The sequence below is a fragment of the Lacerta agilis genome, chromosome 3, assembly GCF_009819535.1.
Source record: "Lacerta agilis isolate rLacAgi1 chromosome 3, rLacAgi1.pri, whole genome shotgun sequence".
NCBI classification, from domain to species: Eukaryota; Metazoa; Chordata; class Lepidosauria; order Squamata; family Lacertidae; genus Lacerta; species Lacerta agilis.
This window is the reverse complement of record NC_046314.1, coordinates 36,986,189-37,009,213: the sequence shown is the minus strand read 5'-3', so window position 1 is coordinate 37,009,213 and position 23,025 is coordinate 36,986,189. Positions and strand designations below refer to the sequence as shown.

Sequence of the window (23,025 nt, the reverse complement as noted above, 5' to 3'; positions counted from 1 at the left end):
CATTTCGCCACATCTAACGGCAGCGACCTCTTCGTGGTTGGACACCATCATCATCATTTTGCCCCACCTTGCATGTCGCCGGTGCCCCATGCTATTGGCAGCCAGTCAGGCGTCCGCGTCCAAAGAAGGCGCAAGCAAAGAGACAAGGCAAACTAGCGATCACAAGCAAGTCCGCTTCTGTTCGAGGGGAAAGCTGAACCTCCAGTGGCAGGAAAGAAGAGTGGGCGCTAGGACCCGGCGGGATCCTCTCGGGGCCGAGAGGGGCGGGGCGGGGCCGGCAGCCGGAGCTGGGCGAGAGCGGCCACGAGTTGTCGAGGTGGGCTCGCGCCGAGCGGAGCGGAGCTGCGGCGGGCGGCGTATATATAGCCGAGGCTGGAGCTGCGCTCCCTCACTGAGGCGCCGGCTGCATCTGCCTGGCAGGGAAAGAAAGAGAGACAGACCCGGGGAACATTCCCCCCCCACAACGGTCGCCTTGACGCCAACCTTCCTTCCGTCCGCCGCTTGGAAAAAGTTGTTGGGCGAGGCGCGGAGAAGAAGAGAAGACGCTTCTGGCCGCCCGTGGCGCCGTTTCCCGCCCTCCGAGAAGCCCGCGCGTGGGTTCCTACTCCCGCCGCCGCCGCCGCCGCCGCTCCCAACTTCTCCGTCCGCCGGCTTCTCTGCTGCCGTCGCGAAAGTGGGAAGATGCTGCCTCGCCTCGACCAGGGCATGGACTGCCACCGCCGCCGCCACCACCACCACCAGAGACGGCCTCGCTTGGAAGCCCGCACGTGCTGAGGCGGCGGCGGCTTGGCGCCGGCAGGAAAATGGGCGGACGGGCGAGCGCGTGATGGCGGCGGCGCGAGACCCTGTCCGCCCGGGCGCGGGAGGCGTCCCCATTGGGTGAGCCCCGCGCGCATGTCCTCCCCCGCACATCCGCCCAGACTCCCGTCTGCCAGCTCACATTTGGCGCGCGGGCTTCTCTGGAGATGTAGCGTGCTGTGAGGGCGCTGCCCTCTTCCACTTTCTCCTCCTCCTTCCTCCTCCTCCTCCTCTCGGCAGCCCCGAGGGTGGAGAGCCTCTGTGGAGGCATGGAGCAGCCCAGACCCTGCCCAGCCGCTGTGGATGTGTTCCACACCAATGACTCCTACCACCACGCCAGGAACTGCAGCAGCGGCGGTGCAGAAGAAAGCACCACCTACCAAGATGGCACCCCGCTCTCCTGGAAGGTGGTCCTGACCATCATCTTGGCCCTCATCACCTTGGCCACCATGCTGTCCAACGCTTTTGTCATCGCCACCGTCTACCAGAGCCGCAAGCTCCACACGCCGGCCAACTATCTCATCGCTTCCTTGGCTGTCACGGACCTCCTGGTGTCCATCCTTGTCATGCCCATCAGCACCATGTACACTGTGACTGGGAAATGGACCCTGGGCCAGATCGTCTGCGACATCTGGCTCTCTTCGGATATCACTTGTTGCACTGCTTCCATTCTCCATCTGTGTGTGATCGCCCTGGACAGGTACTGGGCCATTACCGATGCGGTGGAGTACTCTACTAAAAGGACTCCCAAGAGGGCGGCTGTCATGATTGCCCTGGTGTGGGTCTTCTCCATCTCCATCTCGATGCCCCCTTTGTTCTGGCGCCAGTCGAAAGCTGAAGAAGAGGTGGCCGATTGCGTGGTGAACACGGATCACATCTTGTACACAGTCTACTCCACGGTGGGGGCCTTCTACTTCCCCACCTTGCTGCTGATCATCCTCTATGGAAGGATCTACGTGGAAGCCAGGTCTCGGATTTTGAAACAGACACCAAAGAACACAGGCAAAAGGTTAACCCGAGCCCACCTAATAACAGATTCCCCGGGCTCAACGTCATCAGTCATGTCCATAAACTGCAAGGCTTCGGAGGCTTCTAGTGAAACGGGATCTCCTGTGTACATGAACCAAGTCAAAGTGAAGGTGTCTGATGCACTACTGGAAAAAAAGAAGCTGACTGCCGCCAGAGAGCGGAAAGCTACCAAGACTTTAGGGGTTATTCTAGGAGCCTTCATTGTGTGCTGGCTGCCCTTCTTCATCATCACCTTGGTGTTGCCTATTTGTAAAGATGCTTGCTGGTTTCACATGGCCATCTTTGACTTCTTCACATGGTTGGGATATCTTAACTCCTTAATCAACCCCATCATCTACACCATGTCCAATGAAGACTTCAAACAGGCATTTCATAAATTGGTACGGTTTCGGTGCACAAGCTGAGTATTGAATGCAGTTAAGTGTAATTCTCCAGGGCAGGAGGGCTTGAATGCATTTTGTATGTCTGGTTCTGCAGGTAGGTAGATCATTATTACCATGTTACTTCATCTCTGGAAAAATGGTACTTTGGATGGCAGTGTTCGGTGCAGAGGAGAACCATGCAAGCCTAGTGTAGCTTCCTTTCAGAGTGAAAGTAGCTTCTCTCTCAGCCTTGGTTAAAAATGCTGCTGCATCTTATTATACTCCCATTAACAATTGTTGAAGGAAAGTAGTTTTGGCCTTAAAAAATGATTGTTTCTCCTGGATTATGCCTTGTAGACCCACTGTGGTAGGAATTGGATTGCTTTGGGACAACTTCTTTGGAGACGCCTCCATCCAGCATGACTGCACTTGAACTAAAAGTTTGTCATCCAGTCTCCTCTGCTAGGAGACCTTTGCCTCTCAGCCATCTGTGTTTGAAATGTTTCACTCCTCTTTTTCCCTGCTAGCTTGCTAATTTTAAAGACTATGCAGAGTGGACTGCAAATGAATTGTGCATGCTGCTCAAAACCTTACTTGTCCTGCAGAGCTGAGACCTTGAAAGAATAGGCATTGACAGTCTGGCGAGAACTGTCCCTGACTTGTTGATAGTAAATGGGTTTGAGGAACATTGGGGAAGCAAATCAAGTATAGGAGGAGACAGAGGGATCAAATAAGAACTCAGTGTGAGAAAAGCAACTCATTCTTGTTTGTATCTTTTCTGTTTAACAACGTGTCAGATTGTAACCCACAAATCAAACAGTGAGTGTGAGTGTGTGTTTTCACATGCATGTCTGCCTGCACAGTTGAGTGCCAAAGCTTGCAAGCTGCTTCCATTTTTCATTTTAGTGCTATATGTTCCTGACATTTTGCATATTTGAATAAGTGACTCACGCACAAATCTCTTGATAATTTGTGAGTTAACACATACAGGCCGTTTAAACCTAAAGCTGCTTTTGCTCACTAACCCAGTTTTGCTGGTGTTTTAATTCTTACATTGGTGCTGATTATGAAGCAATCGTAACTAAAATGACACATTAAATCAACCATCTTAGTTATTTTCTGAAAGGGACTTTTGCCCACCAAATAAATGCACAGCAACTTTACCTTGCACTTATTTCACATGCAGATTCCTCCCATTTCAGCTCTCCTGGTTACATTAGGTTCATTAAGTATGGTACTGTCTTCCCCTTCTAAAAATAATAATACTTGGAACACTCTCTAGTAAGAAATCTTATGTACAGTTTTCATTTTCTTCATCATTTCACTCCATTCCCTCCTCTGTGCACCCTTTCATAAAAACTCTGATAAGCAGGTGGAAATTAATTTAACTACAGCAACTTCTTATTAACACACGTCTACAGTAAGACTCTATCTTCAGCTTCAGTATTTGGAGAACTGTAAAGTTCCCCAATTGTCTGCCTAATATCTGGGTGCAAAAAGGTCAGGTTTTATATAGTATTCCCTGCTTTGAATAACCATTGTGCTTAGAAAATCCAGTTACATCTTCCTGTATTATATAATACATGCAAGAAAGCTTTCTGGTTTTACATGTTCCCACTTTTAAAAATAGTAAAACCTGTTTTAATAAGAACTTCACCAGGTGGGAGGGTCCTGATCCCAAACCCCTTCAGAATAAAGCTTTTTCCTCCTCCTCCCCAGTAGGCTTTTGTTCTGATGTCAAATGAAGAATGTCAGTAACTGTCTTCTGCAGATATATTTGTGCATCCAGAAATGTTCATTCTTAGAACTTCCAAAATGTAAATTGTCAGCTTTCAGTAAGGGTAAAGCAAGAGGATAAATATAAAGATGTATGTAGCCTAAAGGAGGCTTGTTATTCATGGGAAGTCTGTACTTTACAGACTTGTACACTGTCTGTAATACAGAGTATAGTATACAGATACACATGCTAGTGCTATTTCTGCAAATTATGAAAATACTTGTTCTGTGCATCTCTTTTCCCTTTTATCTGTAGAATCAAGTTGCTATTACAAAGACACAACAGTTCCTGTTGTCTAAAGTCCTGATGCTGCAGAAATAGCAGCACATGTGTGTGTATGTAAGTTACTAAGTTCAGCCCAAATTCAGTGCACTGACTTTGGAAGAGAAGCTGTTCCAGTATTTGCAAATATTGGGTGCAAAAAGAGAAGTTTAGGCTATGAACCTTATGGTTTTTCACAAGAAGTCTTCAGAAGTTGCTGGGTTCCCCCCCCCCCCCCATTGTGGGGAGAGTAGTCAGAAAAGCCAGGTAGTGTGTGATCCTTATATATATTGTAAAAAAATAGCTGAATGCTCCCTACCCTTTAATGGTACTCCAGAGCCTGACAATCAAATAAAACTCTATTGCGTGAATCACCAATACAGCACCTGTGGGTGCCCACAGGGGCTTTTCCTTATGCCCTCAGGGTTCTGTTTCCTCTGCCCCACCCCTGCTGAAATTGGACTTGAGAGAAACATCTTTTGGAGAAGAAATATAGCTCAGTGGTAGAGCATCTTGCTTTGCATGCAAAAAGTCCTTAGGCAGCTCCAGGCAGGGCTAGGAGTAACCCGGGCCTGAAACCCTGCGTAGATGGACTAGTGACAGATTCCTGTGTTCCTACAGGTGAAACTCGAAAAATTAGAATATCGTGGAAAAGTCCATATATGTAAGAAATTGTTTTCATTAGCTACTGGAGTTTAATATATGAGATAGATTCATATATTTGGGGTTCTCATCAGCTGTACGCCATAATCATCACAATTATAACAAATAAAGGCTTGACATATCTCGCTTTGCATGTCATGAGTCTATCTCATATATTAGTTTCACCTTTTAAGTTGAATTACTGAAAAAATGAACCTCTCCACGATATTCTAATTTTTTGAGTTTCACCTGTATTGTAGCCAATATAAAGCTTTTCTCAAGTTCTACTGCACCATATGTAGCAGGGGGATCCTTCTCCAGATGTGACCCTAGCATGCCAAAAATGTCCCCTATGTTGCAATTAGGCTGTAAAGAAAATTATTATGTTGACTTTAAGAGAAGGTTTCTCACAAGCCTAATTAGAATGGAAGAGGGATTACCGGTATTTTGAGTGGTGGGTTGAAGCTGCAGAGGAAAGGATCACCAAATTCCCCAAGGGTTGGCCCCTCATTACAGTCAGGCTTGGAAAATGCCTTCTATTGGCTTCAATAGAACACTTTCCCGAGGTATAAATGTTGGATATGAGCCATCTTCTTGAATAGTGCAGCTCAGGAAGGAAGTTTAACTCTCTAGGAAGATATCCTGCCCCCAAGCTCTAGCCTAGAAAGAAGCAAGGCAATTTTTTCATGCCCAATTGCTAGCAGTGGGAAAGTGAGTGTATGTCTCTCTCTGTGTGTGTGATTGTGGTCAATGTGGTTGCAGTGTGCGCATGGTTGTGCAGCATACCAAGTTGCAGTGCATTCATGGTGGCAGCAACGGTTCCTCTATTTTTCAAATATGCTCATGGGTTTGAAAAAATTGGTGACTTTTCCTCTGGTGGGAGGGCCAGCCTGGTGTGGAACTTGGATATACAGAGAAAATTCTCTTTTCCATTTATCTCTTGATCTATGTGTGTCTTCTCATAAAGTTCAGATATTTGGGTCTTGTTTCTTTTCTTTTTTTAATCATGTTTGGAGTTAATTTCCCACTAATCCACCTTTTTATTAATTTGAATCTGTTGCTATTCTCATTCTGAAGGGCCAAAAATGCACTTAAATGAACCATACGCTTAGTGGTATATAAGTTCTTCAAGTTTGTAGTTTGTGAAAAGAAGAGGGGCGTTCAAGAAATATATATATATATTTCAAAGTAGCAAATGCAGATAATAGCAGAGAGATTTAGAATTTAGCCAACGTACTTCACACACGTGACTGGAACTGAAGCAGGGAATTCAATGGACTTTTCTATCCATTAATGACTGGAATTGTTTGCACTACAATTTCCTCCATAAGTGAAGCACCTTGTGTTCCTGGCTCTGGCAACACAGGAGGAGAAACATGAAAGTGCCATCTTCTCCCCTACCCCAGTCCTCTCAACCAATTGGGAATAAACGTAGCCATTCGATGCTGTGACTATATAGCTTTTTCATATCTGTATCATTACCTCATCAAACACTGAGAACTCTAGAACCATCTGAGAAGCTGACTGCTTGGTCTTCTGATCCTATACAACGCTGGTGGAGGTCCCACCCCACCCCCCACCACAACACCTGCAAAACAAATGCTTAATACGGAATCTGAATAAACTGATGTTACTGAAATTTGATCCTACTTCATTATATATTTTTACTCATTATTTTTCTAATAATAGATAAGTAATCTTTACATAAGCCCAGCAAGCAAAATAAAATAAAAGAAAAAAAACAGACTATGTTCCATTTGCTTTGATAGGATTGCATTGCATTGAGTGTTCATCCTAAATGTAACCGAAATTCAAACAATAAAAAAAGCTTTACTGTGTTCCTCAAGAGTATAGAAGTTGTGTTACTGATGATACGGGTATTTATCAGATCACTTGACTTTGACATATTGTCTAGGTAAGGCTTATTTGATGATGAGTCACTAGGAAAAAAATAACGATTAATCATGACTGAGGTTGCCAGCTATGATCAGCAACCAAGTTGTCGAGAAAAAACAGTAAGAGTCTTATAGCACCTTAAAAATGAACAAATCTTACTATAGCCTAAGCATGTGTGATTTAGAGTCCACTCAGACTATAATCCACGAAGGATTATACTAGAATAAATTTGTTAGTCTTTAAGGCACCACAAGACTCTTCATTTTTGTAGCAACAAATGAGCATTGCTGCCCCTCTGCAAGTTGTTGGTATCTGCCTTGCTTTTAAAGGGAGAGATGAGTCTTTAGGCAGCCTGCTTTAAAGCTATAATTCCAATATTTGTTTGAGATGCAGTTGCATAACACTAGGACTAGATGCTTATGCATATTTTATTACTAAGAATAAAAGGATCTTCTAAATAACATATAAGTATGCTGAGAACTTGTACTGTATTCCACATGGCTTAAAATACTTGCTATGGGGCTACTAACAATTATGATAATAATTTTCTTCTCCCTTCAAGCTCTGCACTTTTTAAAAACAAGTTTTGCTTCAACGTGGAAATAATTTAAACAGTATTGATTTGTTTACTTCACTTGCCAGCCAAATGAAGAACTTAGCCCTCATTTCTTATGCATTCAGGTGCTAGAAGTTTTTCCCCCCTCCCTCTCTCTTCAAATCATGGAATGTTTTTATTCCCCGCCCCCTCCATTTCTATACTGCTGAATCACAAAAGATGGGAGGCCTGTTGATGACGTGGCTGCTGTCATCTGAAGAGATAGCCAGAGTCTTTGAGAATCCTTTATCTTTAAAGATCAGTTCTCACAGTTCTGTTCAGAGGAAACTGATTGGGCTTAAGACTCAATGAAGTGCATGGGACTTAGGGTAAACACAAGGGTTTGTCCACATGTCCACTTGTTCTGTGCCTAAAAAACGTGGGTCTGAGAGGTTTTTTCATTTTACACCATGCTTTCTAGGCGTGGGTCTGAGAGGTTTTCTGTTTGTGCCACCACTTTCACCTGGAACATCTGCCCTTTTCTGATGAATCGGGACAAGCAGCAATCTGCAGAAAACCCTGTTGACATTGTGATTTATCAGTAAACAGTGGGTTTTCACAGGGGAAAGTGGCGGGACAAGAAGAAGTATGCACGAGTCCTAACTTGACCCAGTGATTTCAAAGTATGACTAAGGCCGTTTTCATGAGTTCCAAATAGAGCTATATGAAGATACCGGTAACTTGTATGCACACAGGTACGGTACTTCAACTTGTGATCTGGTAACCTGCAAAATGCATTTTTGCCAAGTTCTGGGCTCAACGTACATACAACGTGTTCACTAAGGAACCATGGGGGTCAGAAGGTGAGCAAGTGAACAGAGGTTATTCCTCCGTGCATCGATCATGTGTCTGAAAGGCGCTTAAGTTTTTCTGGATTGGGCCCTGCAAGTTTAAATTGCTGGAATAATTGTATAAAAAGCCTGAACATGGCAAAGATGACTAGAAATGCTAAGGATCCAGAGTAGTTAGAACACACCTGTGTACTTTTTGCAAGGAAATGCAAATATTTAAACACAAGATCCGCCATAGTTAGCCTTGTGATAAGAGAAGTGGCTTTGTAAGAACTGCTGTGGCTTGTATCCCTCAGTTCATGGAAATTCTCTGTGGTCCAACAAGGGGAATGATGTGGTTTTTTAAATAAATTCTCCCTTCCTCTTGTAGCCACCACATCACCTACTGTGTGGTTCCAAAGCCCCTTCTCCCAGTGCTGTGGGGTTGATTTGGGGACTGCAGAGAAAAGACAGAATTAGTATCACCTCCTCGCTCCTTCAAAGAGCCTTTTGTGGGTGGTGAGACCCAAGTGTGTAACCAGAGAACCTTAATGCCATTCCCATAGCCCTTGATGAGTGCAACCTGGCTGTAAAGGTGTTCTGCTTGTCCAAAGAAGCTGAATGTTCACATTTTGAATGCTCCTCTATACCATTCCAATGAAGCAGTCTCTGCAAACCTAGAAGTCAGAATAAAATATTCATTCAGAGCTAAAATATGGAAAGCCAATTACTAAAGAATGCAAGTTCAAAGTTCCCTTTTTAGTTACTGTAGCCTTACAGAATTGTGTAACCCTTTTTGATCATTTGTTCTGAAATACGCATTTTGCAGCTTTGTTTCTCCTGCCCCTAAAATATTTTTCTTAAGGCAATGACATGTTCTAGAGTTGGTACGTTGAAAATGTGTTGTTCTGTTTTCAGACTTTTTGTCAGCGTCGGATCAAGTTCTGTGTCAGCTGAAAAAAACAAGCAAGGTCATAATTTAAATGGGTATCTGGTTCTTGTTCACAGTCCAGCTCTTTTCTATTTCTGGGAGGAACATAAAACGATGAATATGGAAACATTAATTATATTCTGTTTACAGTTAGGGAGGGGAAGAAAATCCAGCAGTTTTCAGGAAAGCCATAAAATGATGTGTCTTGTCTCAGTTTTTGCAGTTCTCTGTCTCCAGAACTGAATGATGATGACTAGGGTAGTCATGATGACCACACAGCAGGAGGAACCGATAGTGCTGTTGTGTAGTCACACAAATGATTGTTGTAGCTTTACTGCTCACGCATGGAAGAAATGTGAGGTCAGGCTACTTAAATGTATTTTTCTGTATGTGGGTCATTTAATGGAAATGCCTAATCCCGTGTTCTCATCCTTTGTAAGCAAGTGCTTCACAGCAAAGGGAGGCGAGCTTTGCCAATTGTTTGCAGCAGTGGTGGCCTAAGGGTGCCTCTAGGTCAGGCATAGGCAACCTTTGGCCCGCCAGATGTTTTGGACTACAATTCCCATCATCCCTGACCACTGGTCCTGTTAGCTAGGGATCATGGGAGTTGTAGGCCAAAACATCTGGAGAGCCGAAGGTTGCCTATGCCTGCTCTAGGTGCTCAGTATTTGGCAAGAGGGCTTCAAGCACATACTAGAGCTTTAAAGGTAAAGGGTAAAGGGACTGGACAATTAAGTCCAGTCGCGAACGACTCTGGGTTTGTGGCACTCATCTCTCTTTAAAGGCCGAGGGAGCCAGTGTTTGTCCGCTTCCGTAGACAGTTTTTCCGAGTCATGTGGCCAGCATGACTAAGCCGCTTCTGGCGAAACCAGAGTAGCGCACGGAAATTCCGTTTACCTTCCCGCCAGAGCTTTCAAGCTGCTAGGTTGGCAGGAGCTCGGACCGAACAACGGGAGCTCACCCCATCACAGGGATTCAAACCACCAACCTTTCGATCGGCAAGCCCAAGCAGCACAGTGGTTTAACCCACAGTGCCACCCGCATCCCTCACTAGAGCTTTAGGTTTGCATATTTGAAGTGGATTTAAGTACTATGTTGCCCTAGTGCAACAAATCATAAAAAAAAAAACAACTACAAAGTTTTTCAAGTTTGCAAAGTGTGTTAAAGAGTGTGGTTGAACAAGGACTAAACTCCCTGCAAGCAAACCAGGAAGAATTATCATTGTTGTATAACTACCCCATAAACAAACTAGATGCTCAGTAAAGATTGGACATAGTCTAACCATCATGTAGGCTTTCCGCAAGCAAATCTGGTCAAATGTGAAATAAACAGGGCATTAAGGGCATTCGTAAGACATTTTGCTGCCTCAGGTAGAAGGGCAAATGTCACTCTTCCCAAGGCGCATAGTACCTAAGACTAGCTAAGTTATTTTGGCCCCTGAGACAAAAATCCTACAAGTGCTTCTTCCTGGGAGTGAAAATACAAGAATAATAAATAAGCAGTGTGGTTTTCATTCTTGACACCCAAAATCAGCTGCCTGAGGCTGCTGACTCATTCTGCCTAATAGTAGGGCCAACTGTGTTTTGTGGGTTAGCTTGTCCAAGAATTTGTGAGACAACCATGTTCAGTTTAGACAATACCATTGTGGCAGCTAGACTGGTGACTGGGAGTGGCCTCCGGGACCACATAACACCGGTCCTGAGAGATCTACATTGGCTCCCAGTATGTTTCCGAGCACAATTCAAAGTGTTGGTGCTGACCTTTAAATCCCTAAACAGCCTTGGTCCTGTATACCTGAAGGAGCGTCTCCACCCCCTTCTGTCGGTTCCCTCACTGCGAGAAGCAAAGCTACAGGTAACCAGGTAGAGGGCCTTCTCGGTAGTGGCATCCGCCCTGTGCAACGCCCTCCCATCAGAGGTCAAAGAGATAAGCAACTACTTGACATTCAGAAAATACCTGAAGGCAGCCCTGTTTAGGGAAGTTTTTAACCTGTGACATTTTAATGTATTTTAATATTTGTTGGAAGCTGCCCAGAGTGGCTTGGGGGACCTAGCCAGATGGGTGGGGTACAATAATAATAATAATATAAATAAATAAATAAATACATAAATATACCATTACTGTATACTTATCATCCATAGAATTTTGGCAGGTGTAGCGTTTTGTTATTATTGTTTAAGCATTACAAAATGACAACCAGCCTCTGCTGAAATGTCTTCATACAAAATTGCAGTCCACTGTTGCATTGGGACACCCCAGCAGTGTCACAACTATGTGAAATACTGCATGCACTACTTTGGGGGGCAGCAATAGCATTTGGGAATGCTGCAGAATGTTGTGTCCTTCCAAATCCCATACCCAGCACTGGAGAGCCAGTGTGGTGTAGTGGTTAAGAGTGGTAGACTCGTAATCTGGGGAACCGGGTTCGCGTCTCCACTCCCCCACATGCAGCTGCTGGGTGACCTTGGGCTAGTCACACTTCTTTGAAGTCTCTCAGCCCCATTCACCTCACAGAGTGTTTGTTGTGGGGGATGAAGGGAAAGGAGAATGTTAGCCGCTTTGAGACTCCTTCGGGTAGTGAAAAGCGGGATATCAAATCCAAACTCTTCTTCTTCTTCTTCTTCTTCTTCTTCTTCTTCTTCTTCTTCTTCTTCTTCTTCTTCTATAAATCGATCCCTGGATCCTCAGCTCTGAGTCTATTGCTTTCCTGGTGTACCTTCTGTTGAATTAGGGCATGCTTCTGCCTTAGGTAAGCATTTTTAAAAACTCACTATTCAGAGTTGCAAACAGATCCATAATAGCTTTTGGTGTTGGAAGCAAAAAGGAAAATAAGGATACTCATGAGATGAGATAGTAGAACATACATCATTATTTGCAACAGAGAGTACTAGGATAGGACAAGATTCCCCTCTGAATTCTTAGCCAGATGTTTGGAAGAATTGTTTATTGCAGTAAATATATTCCAATATTTTTGCACACACACAAAAAAGCAATCACTGCTTGAGGGGAACGTTTTTGAAAAAGATAACAGGGACCTTAACAAATGGTGGTAATTAGATGTTAAGAAGTGTCATAGAGACGAAAGTATAAAGCAGTGTGGTGCTATCAATAGAGTACTTTAAAGTGAGTACTTTGCTGGGTTCCCTTAGTTCTAGATGGCAAAGGCATTCCCCACCATAGCATGTTGCTTTATACTGAGTTAGACCTTTGACCTGTCTAGTTCATTATTGCTCAGACCAGCGTTCCCCAAACTGGTGTCCTTCAAATATTTTGGCCAACATCTCCCAAATGCTGGCTGGGATTAATGGGAGTTGTAATTCAAAACATTTGGAAGGCGCCAGGTTGGGAAATGCTGGTCCATGCCACTCCCCAGGGTTTCAGATGGGACTCTTTCTCAGTACTCCTTGGAGATGCCTGGAACCTGGAATCTTCTGCATTCAGAAGATGGAGCTTCTCCCCAGGGTTAGGATGGAGAAAGCAAAAAATGTGAGCCTATTTTACTCCCCCCCCCCCCAACTCTTGTGAATTGAACAAGATCTCTCAGGTGTAGCTACAGAAGTGAGGAAATAAGAAGCCTGAGTAGTTTGTGTGTCTTCTCTTTCCTCTTCGTTTCAAAGTTTTGAACTTAAGCATAGCCTAATCAGCCTCATGGGAGTTTTGAGAAGGAGTACATAGAATAAAACGAGAGGATTCTGAGGCAGCCTTACTCAAGAGTTATTACCACTGAGCTCAGTAAGGCTTACATTTGAGCAAACATGCACAGTATTTGCCTCTAAATCCCTCTTGTATGCTGAAAAGTCATATTTAAAACACCCGAAATAATAATCCCTTGCTGCAGCCTGACTTCTGTTCATTTCAATGGGATTAGTTCCCCTGTGATCTCCATCAGAATGAATTGAGTTTGCACAGCACTGATGCTTGGTACTTATTGTTAAACATGCCACTTAACTCTGTATTAATTTTATAATTGTCTGACCAAAGCAAGTTGCAACTGACTTGGGTATAGAGCCTGGAGGCACTCATCCAGCACAAAGGCGGATCTTGCTAAGCTGATTTTTCTGATGTGTAAGGAAGAAAAGAACACAAGAAAATTCCCAAGAAACCCCAAGCTTGAAAACTCTTCAGCAATATTTAGTAATCAGAGTGTTAGTATGAGCTAAGTACCGTATTTTTCGCTCCATAGGGCGCACCGGACAATAGGGCGCACCTCGTTTTTAGAGGAGGAAACAAGAAAAAAAATATTTTTTTCTGGTTTTCCTCCTCTAGGAGCCCTGTTTTTTTTTGAGGATCAGCTAAAAGTTTTGCAGCTTTTTTGCAAAGGGGGAAAAACAAAGCTCCTTTTGCAAAGGGGGAAAAGCCCTGTTTTTATGGGGTTCAACTTACATTTCTGCAGCTTCTAAAGGAAAGGGAGACTTTTCTACAGTTTCCAGACAGATAATCTAATCAGGCAGTCACATGTCACTGGGGAAACAAACAACCTCCCTCTGCAGCACATTCAACAATGGAGGCCTGGGCAAGAGGGTTGGGCTGAAAGGGAGCCGGGGACTCTTATTTCTCTCCCGATCTCTTGCTAATCAGCTGCTGAGCCGGCTCCTTTCAACACCCCCATTTCTCTTCGTAAAATAAAAAGCATGATCCTCTTTTGGCCCCTGGGCAATTCAGCTCCAGGGACCACCATTTGCTCCATAAGACGCACAGATATTTCCCCTTACTTTTTAGGAGGGAAAAAGTGTGTCTTATGGAGCGAAAAATACGGTAAGTACTGGGAAGCTAGTACACCCTTATGGTGGGAGCAGACATTGTAAAGCAAGTCTATTGTTACATTACTTCCCTTCACAAACACACTCCACTGCCACAAATAGTTTGGCTCACACAATAATAATATCTGTTGCCATGAGCAGAGAACAGCAGTCTAAAATTCTGTGCCTCACATAAATGCTAGCTGGATAGATGTTTATTTATTTTCTTTTTTTTTTTAAAGATTGCAGTTCTATTAATCATTCACAGCGTATAAAGAAAACATGATAAATAATCATAAAAATCCATACCATCACACCCAAATAGTATTAACCAGCAGTAACTTATTGTATGTCAAGCTGATGTCAGAACTGCAGATAGCTGTGGAGAAAAGCATGCTTGCTATAGGGGAAGGCAAAAACATTTGGTAGCTTGGTGGCTCTGCTGAGATGTGCAAGTTCCCTCACAGACCCGTGAGTGGTTGTCACTATGTCTCCCCAAAGTCATGGTTGGGTTTTGTGAAGCTTTGTGTGCAGCACTCTGGAAGGCCCTGTGCACAGGGAGAGCTGCCAGTCGTTGGCACCTGTCAATCACTGCACAGTAGTTTGTACAGAGTTTTGCAGGCACCGCTGATCAGCCGATCAGCAGTGCCTGCAGACCTCCATTCAACAGGCGCAACTTCACCCACCCTACACTTCACCTGGTGGGCCAAATAAGGAGGCCTGCCAGGCGTGATTAGGCCCATGAGCTGCAGGTTCCCCACCGCTGCTGCACCACCTTGCCACGCTGTCTCTGTTTGGGGCAGTATCAGTGGAAAAGGAAAAATGGGGTTGGGCAAATCCCTAAGATTTCAAGTGGGTGGTGAAAACAGCAGTCTTTAGCACCACTTTATCACTATGGAGGCATCAGAATGAATGAATGAAATCAGAATGTAAGATGCCTTGTCCAGATTTATATTACAATTATGGGATGCTTTTCCACAAATCTACCCCTCTATTAGCTATTAACCCCAATTAGCTATTAACTAATAATTTGAAAAGTCTTGATTTCTCAGTTTTCTGTTTGTCCAAGTAATTTTATGTGTGCATAAAAGTTTTCTTTAACCTAGACAATTTTCACTTTCCCCTGTAGCTATGTATAGATTGCTATCATTTTATAGAAGCTTGGGTACATAAAATGGTGTGTTTCATAAACTGGCTCCCCTCTTATTAACTGCCTGTGTTGTGGTTAATACAAATTTTCAGCACGTTGTAATATGGTCCTTGTGCCATTGTAGCTCTCAGACGAGATGTCACTGTTAATGGGAACTCAGTCATGTAATCCATCTATAGGTATTCTGCTAATGTCTGTTGAGATATATTGAAATGACATTCTGTCATTTCATCTTCTGTAACTAAGCTCAATAGATTTAATAGCTTCTGTCGATATGCCAGACTGAGGGAATACATTAATATATGCACCAACAATCAAGTTTTTGCATTGGACCAGGTGCTCCACTGGGCAGTCTGAAATCTTGCAATACAGAATAATGTACTTAAAATTAGATTTAACATGATACAGACACATCTTAAATCTGACCTGTCCGTTTAACAGCTTAACTCCTAAACCCGACATTTAGAAAACAAGTTCCCTGAAATGAGCGAGGTTTATTTCCTTTACTTGTGGCTTCTCTGAAAGAATTTAGGAAACTGGGTGAAGGAACAATATACTGTATTTATTTTCAACAAACGGAGCAGGAAATACACCCTTTTTCTTCGTTGGGCAAATATCTGCATATGATTAAAAAGTCAGCTTTCCATCCAAATCAGTGTTGCTGATGTTGAAGCTACAGTGATATACAGCAAAGTGCATGCAGCAGATATGGTATACAGCAAGAATGTACTAGGAGCAAATGTTGCTAATATTAAAAGCCAGTAAATGTATATCTATATGCTTAATAGTGTTATAATCTGCTTTGCACGCAGTAGGCCCCACTTCATGTATGGCAGCTTTCTAAGTCCTTAAACAAAGAGATTTCTGTATCTAGCAACATATTTTAAGATAATGAAACCTCAGATTAAGGCCTTGTTTGGTCATAATGGGAAGCCATGGTTTCTGTTATATGAATGAGACATGCAGAACTTTGGGAGGAATTCAACTCAGGAGATTGCTAAGTCAGTGCAAGCATTTTGGTTGTCTCATGGAACATTCTCCCCTTTTCTCCCCCAGTGCACTGCCCTTCTTTTTGGAAAATCAATCAATCAATCCCCTGCTGCTGCAATGCTGCAGTCTGCCATGCAGAGCAGTCATGCTATGGATCACAACTGCAAATTGATCTGAGCCATGTTAATGCTATAGGGATATAATTTGCCTTTCCCTCTGTGTCTACAGTAACTTAACAGTAGATGCAGAATCAACAAGCAGGTATTGTTTAAACCAAACATTTTCCATCTCTCCTATTAACAGTATCTGCTGCTGTTTGAAATTATTTCTGTAGCTTCTGATTTCCCTAGTCTTAAACCAATTTTATGCCACTAGTTCATCCATATGCAATGGTTTTTATACTAAATTGTTAATTGATCCCTCCCTGTAAATCTTTGGAGGGGTCGGGAGAGACATTTATTCTGCTATATTTCCTACTTATATTAATCTATTAAAGGTAAACATAATATATAGAGTGGGACACTTTCAAGACTTGTTTCAGTGCTCTGCTGAAACAAAACAATCTCCCCCCCCCCCGCCCCAAGCTGATAAAGAAATTGTATTAATATGCTGAGATATATGTAGATTCCCCCTGTCCCCGTCCCCCTCAAATGGAGCAAAACTAGCAGGCAGAAGCACCGTTCTTCATAGTGGCCGTTGACAGGAAAGAAGAAAGGTTGCTCCGAGCGAAGAGAAAACTTTGCAAATGCAGAGAAGAAGGATGACAGAAGGCTGATCGGCTAGGAAATTGTAGCGCTTCTCCCAGTGACAAAGAGGCAAATAATTAAATCCAGACAGGGGAGCTGCCAGAAACATATTTGCAATCGTGCTAGATCATATTAAGAGGTATCTCAATATGAGGTTGCCAAAGCATCATGACCACCCAAGGATATTTTTCTATGGAAAGGCTATAGATATAATAACAAACAAGGTAAGTCGTAGGAAGGGGGGAAGAGTCATTCAGAGATAACACAGGAGGAGGAAAGCGAAGCAGTGCCAGTGTATTATTGGAGCAGTGGGAGAAGGCTGGTAGAACGCTGCAGAGAGTAGATGGAAGGTGAAGGAGGCGGCAGCTATGGTAATAATGACTAAGGCTGCAATTGCAACCCCACTTACCTGGGAGTAGGGCTGAGGGAGGAATCTGATTCAGTTCACATCTAAAGGCAAACTCAACTAATTCACACTTTCTGCAACAGCATGTAAGGCAAAACGCAGCCATTGATCAAAATTTGCATTTCTCAGTATTTTGTGATGCAGTTCTCCAGTCAAGTAATGTGTCCGAAAGTGTACAATCAAGTGTGAATCAAAAATGCAGGTATATGCATTATATTAGGGGGGAATTCTTTGCAGAAATGAGTATATTAGGGAAAATGGCATACAAAAATGTGTGTGTCAGGAGAAATTTACACTAAAATATTGATGAATTTTTAAAAACAAACTGCAAACTAATATGGAGAACTGAAGACTTGAAAAATGAGAAACTGGGAGAAACCAAAATTGATAGATTTGCCCATCCCTATCTGGGAGTAAGCCTAACACAGCTATGCTTATGTCATCTAATCCAATCCCCTGCAATGCAGGAATCTTTTGCCCAACATGGGGCTTGAACCCACAACCCGGAGTTTAAGAGTCTCATGCTCTACTGTCCTGTACAAGGGTTTCCACTTATGCAACAGGGCTTTCTCCGCTCTCCCTCCAACATTGGCTTGGAAGCTGGACTGGGAAAACCCTCGGAACAGCACATGGTTGGAGGGGAGGGAGAACTGTTCTGCCTGGCAAGTTGATATGCTTGTTCAGATTGAACATTGAACATTTCACCCATTAGAAGAGTTTGGATTTGACATCCCGCTTTTCACTACCCGAAGGAGTCTCAAAGTGGCTAACATTCTCCTTTCCCTTCCTCCCCCACAACAAACACTCTGTGAGGTGAGTGGGGCTGAGAGACTTCAAAGACGTGTGACTAGCCCAAGGTCACCCAGCAGCTGCATGTGGAGGAGCGGAGACACGAACCCAGTTCCCCAGATTACTAGTCTACCGTTCTTAACCACTACACCACACTGGCTCTTAAATAAATTCACACACTTAAACCATCTGTTTTTTGTTATTTCAAGACCAGAGGAGGAGAGAGGGGACATAAAGGAAAGGAGAAAGGATTAACCCTTCCCTTTCTCCCGCCCCCCCCACCTGGCTGTTCTCCAGATTGGCAGTTGTTCTCCAGTACAGTCATACCTTGGTTGTCGAACAGAATCTGTTCTGGAAGTCCGTTCAACTTCCAAAACATTTGCAAACCAAGGTGCGGCTTCTGATTGGCTGATTGGCCCCGGAAACAATGCTGACAGCCGAAACAGACATTCGGCTTCCAAAAAACATTTTTAAACCAGAACACTTACTTCCAGGTTTGCGGTGTTTGGGAGTCAAAACATCTGAGTACCAAGGCATTCAACAACCAAGGTGCGACTGTATTCAGACCCTGGCTTCTTGTTGTTGATGTCAGAACTCCAGACTGCAAAAATGTTTTGACACATCCAACTTGGAGAACTGCGGTCCAACACTCTTTCTTGGTCGTGACCAGGGCTTACTTCTAAACCATGGGTAGGCAAACTAAGGCCTGGGGGCCGGATCCGGCCCAATTGCCTTCTAAATCTGGCCCGCAGACGGTCTGGGAATCAGCGTGTTTTTACATGAGTAGAATGTGTCCTGTTATTTAAAATGCACCTCTGGGTTATTTGTGGGGCATAGGAATTCATTCATTTATTCCCCCCCCCCCAAAAAAAATATAGTTCGGCCCTCGGGACAGTGGACCGGCCCCCTGCTGAAAAAGTTTGCTGACCCCTGTTCTAAACAGACATGCACCTGGGGACTCATCATTCCTCTTTTGGAGTTACAAAGCAAACCTGTCAACATTTTTACCTATCGAGAGGAATAGGGGTTGGATGCGGATGGCTCAGCTGCTCTCAGAACAGCCGGTCTCTCCCAAGTAGGAAGTTGAGGGATGAAAGTTATGTAGGAGGCTCACACGACAACTCCCCATTCACACTCTCCGGTGGGCTGAGATCTCATTTGGTGCATCACATTTTAGGAACAATATAGTCATTTAACAGGGTGGAACAAAAAGAGGGGGGAAAGCTTCAGAGTTCGTTTAATGTTAAAGGAGTTTTAAAATAAAAGTTAACATTCCTCTTGACATCAGAGCTGCCACCCCCTGACTTGCTCTTCTAAAGACTTAACAATCTATTGGCCTTTCAACAAGAGGCTTCTCAAGTGTTGAAATAAGCACAATTGCCGCATCTGCCCCTTGAATTTGGGTGCCCTTGGAAGAGGGAGCGTCAGCAGCAGAAGGGTATGAGCAGAATAAAAGTGAGGACCCCTTCTTTTGGCAACCTGCTCGCTAGACTTCAAACAGGGATGTTCTCCTATGTGAACACTCCAGTTTCAAATCCTCATGATACCCTTGGTTGTTGCAAGGATGTGCCAGTGATAGACAAATATATAAAAGAAAATAAATGACCACAGATGGTGTGGCATCATTCTTAGCTCCATTGGTGCTTCAGTAAAGAAAAAAGGAGATTTTTATTTTCCTCCTCGAAATTTCTATGGATTCTTAATGTTTGGGAATAGGTATTTAATACGGCCCAGCCTTGTTATCCTGAAAGATGGTGGTAACTACAGAATTAAGCAAAGAAGTGTGATGGCATTGGAGGGAGGGAGGGAGGGAGAGAGAGAGAGAGAGAGAGAGAGAGAGAGGAGAGAGAGAGAGAGAGAGAGAGTGTTATCAAAAGGAGTTGGGCCAACTCTCCCAGGTTTGGGCCTCCCTGCTACCACCAAACAGATACCTTTATTTCCTGGCTGCAACACTTACCGGTACTTGCTAGCTCAGCCAGCTCTCTGTACTAGCTAGGGTGGTACATGGGAACATAGGGAGCTATCTTCTATCGTTTCATTGAGCTCAGTATTGTCCACACTACACTGGCTGGCAGCAGTTCCCTGGGGTTTCAGGGAAGGTTATTTCCTAGCCTTCCTGAAGATGCCCAGGTTTGGGCCTGGAAAGCAGATGCTGTCCCACTGATATTAATTAATCAAGTATCAGGCAAATAACAAAGCCCCAGGCAAAGGTAAATTAAAACAAAATGCTTTTACCAAAGCTTAAATGGTTAATGGTGGAAATATTATTAAAAGCAAACTTATTTTAAAACAATTTGAATGGTTAATCATAAAATAAAATGAAAATAACATGGGAAAACTCATCTGGCTAATCTTAGTCCAGAATGTTTGCCTGCCCAAGGCAATACTTAGCAGTAAAGCCATTTTCAGCCTTCTCAGCACGTAGCTTCTTCTGATCCCAAAGTCTAGCTTCTGGCTTCTTTTTTTCTGACTTCCTCTTCTTCCTCTTTCTCCAGCTGTGTGATCAACTCACTCTATTTACCAGCATTACTTGCATATATTACTTATCTCCCCAAGCCCAATATTTTAAGCAACCAGAAAGTTGCTTGACGTTCTCTTTCTCATAATTTCTTTTCAACAATTACCATGGGGGTTGCCCTGAAGAATGAAAGATTCCCAATTTTTAAAGCCCACAGAAACGTGGGCATGACAATTTTGCCATAAACCCACCCTAGCAGTGAAGGCAGTGAGAGGCAGTGAAGGATAGGCGTGCTTGGCGTGCTCTGGTCCATGGGGTCACGAAGAGTCGGACACGACTGAACGACTGAACAACAACAACAACAACAGCAGTAGAGACATGGGATAGGGAAGGGAAGGATACCTTTCCTTAAAGCAAAGCAGAAGTGTGCTGACTGAGTCTTGTAAAGTGCTTGGATAAGTTATGTTCTGTTGGAGCTAGAAGAGCTAGCTAACTGCTGGAAAGTCTGGGGTTTAAATACAGGTAGGTAAATAAAAAAAAATCCTTCCAGTAGCACCTTAAAGTCCAACTAAGTTTGTTCTTGGTATGAGCTTTCGTGTGCATGCACATGAAAGCTCATACCAAGAACAAACTTAGTTGGTCTTTAAGGTGCTACTGGAAGGATTTTTATTTTTATTTTTTATTTTGTTGGGGTTTAAATAATATTCTTGCTCACTGGAAGGACAGATCCTGAAGTTGAGACTACAGTACTTTGGCCACCTCATGAGAAGAGAAGACTCCCTGGAAAAGACCCTAATGTTAGGAAACATGGAGGGCACAAGGAGAAGGGGACGACAGAGGATGTGATGGTTGGACAGTGTTCTCGAAGTGACTGGCATGAGTTTGGCCAAACTGCGGGAGGCAGTGGAGGATAGAGGTGCCTGGCGTGCTCTGGTCTATGGGGTCAGTCGGACACGACTGAACGACTGAACAACAACAACAACAAATAATATTCTTAGTTAATGCCTCCTAGTAGGGATGGGAGGGGCTTTGAGATGAGCAATTTCCCTCTCCCCCCCCCCAAATTCCTGCCCATTTTTCATCTTGCCCATTCTAGTGAGAAATGGCAAAAAACTGGCAATCCTGTTTGCTTCTTGCTCTGTGTGTGTTTTGCTTAACAAAAGGGTGAAAGACTTGTGATAGTGAGGGATTGATTGACTGAGCCTAGCTATCTCTTCATCTGCCTCCTGTACCACCATAGCTTGAAGGCATCCATTCAATAGTTTGAATAGACTTTGCTAGCAACTGGATTTGCATGTGTTGACCTTTTCAAGGTGTGACATATTTCCTGTGATGAGGCCAGTATCAAGCTTGTGCCAAGGTCAAGCAAGGTTCAAGCTGGAGAATCTCAGGTCCTATTTGTTATATCAATCTTATACTCATGCCATGATCTACCGAGATAAATCATATCAGAAGTTCAGATTCACACACACACCTGTTCACAACACCCTTCAGAACTGTAGCCCAGGAGAGGTAAAGGTAAAGGACCCCTGGACGGTTAAGTCCAGTCAAAGGCAACTATGGGGTGCGGCACTTATCTCACTTTCAGGCCGAGGGAGCCAGCATTTGTCCACAGACAGTTTTCCAATTCATGTGGCCAGCATGTGGCAAGAACAGCGAGTGAGGAATAGTCTGGCGCAATGGAACACGGTGACAGAAGCCAGAGCGCACGGAAATGCCGTTTACCTTCCTGCCACAGCGGTACCTATTTATCTACTTGCACTGGCATGCTTTCAAACTGCTAGGTTGGCAAGAGCTGGGACAGAGCAGCGGGAGCTCACCCTGTTGCATGGATTCAAACTGCCAACCTTCTGATCAGCAATTCCAAGAGGCTCAGTGGTTTAGACCACAGCGCCACCCGCTATACCTAGGAGACTGAGTAATAGCAAGCATACATCTTTTGTGACCATCCTTAGGATTTCAGTCCAAGATGAATTGCAAGAGCAAGGGCATATTGGTTTGCGCGTGCACGCACGCACGCACCCCACATACATTTTCTGAATTTGTGGTCATATTTTCAGTAATGCACAACGTGGGGAAAATATCTGGCAAGAACAGCGAGTGAGGAATAGTCGTCATTTCTTTTGCTCCCTGATGGGAGAAGGGACATATCTCTTCATGTGTCCGGGGGGACCTTCAAGCATTTATTCATACATTCCATATCCCACTTATTCTAGAGATAAGGAAATGCCAGTCACTCTGTCCTTATCTGACACACTGTCCTAGATGGATTCTAGCCTTTGCCACTTTTTTTTTTAATACGAAAGTATGCATGGAATGGCAGCCAAAGGCATCAGCAGAAAATAAGAATCTGCAGCATAGCGTTTTTTTCCCAAAGAGAATCAAACGGCGAAGAATTTGAAGGAGACCGTATGACATAGCAGCTAGGCTACCCTACCCCACAGGCTTGCTGTGAAGTTAAAATGGGATAGCCCTTTGTATGCTACCCTAAGTTCCTTCAGAGGAAAGTGAGATACAAAGGTTGTGAATAACGTTAGAATTGCTACACGTCTGCAGGGACCTGCCACACATCCAGTGTTGCTCTGGAGACTAGAGGAATCCCTTCTAACCCAAGGTACCTGCACTGCCAGATAAACTGATCCCAGAATTTGGGGGACCTTTGGGCGCTTCCTCTAATGGAATAAGA

The 23,025-nt window shown here is 43.9% G+C and overlaps 1 protein-coding gene across 1 annotated transcript; it reads left to right on the top strand.

The window, feature by feature from the left end:
• Nucleotides 1–1,052: 1,052 nt before the first annotated feature.
• On the top strand, nucleotides 1,053–4,150 carry HTR1B (5-hydroxytryptamine receptor 1B). Its single transcript, XM_033143278.1, has one exon. It carries the CDS (start codon nucleotides 1,068–1,070, stop codon nucleotides 2,229–2,231), a length of 1,164 nt encoding a protein of 387 aa, XP_032999169.1. The 5' UTR covers nucleotides 1,053–1,067; the 3' UTR covers nucleotides 2,232–4,150.
• The last annotated feature ends 18,875 nt before the right edge of the window (nucleotides 4,151–23,025 follow it).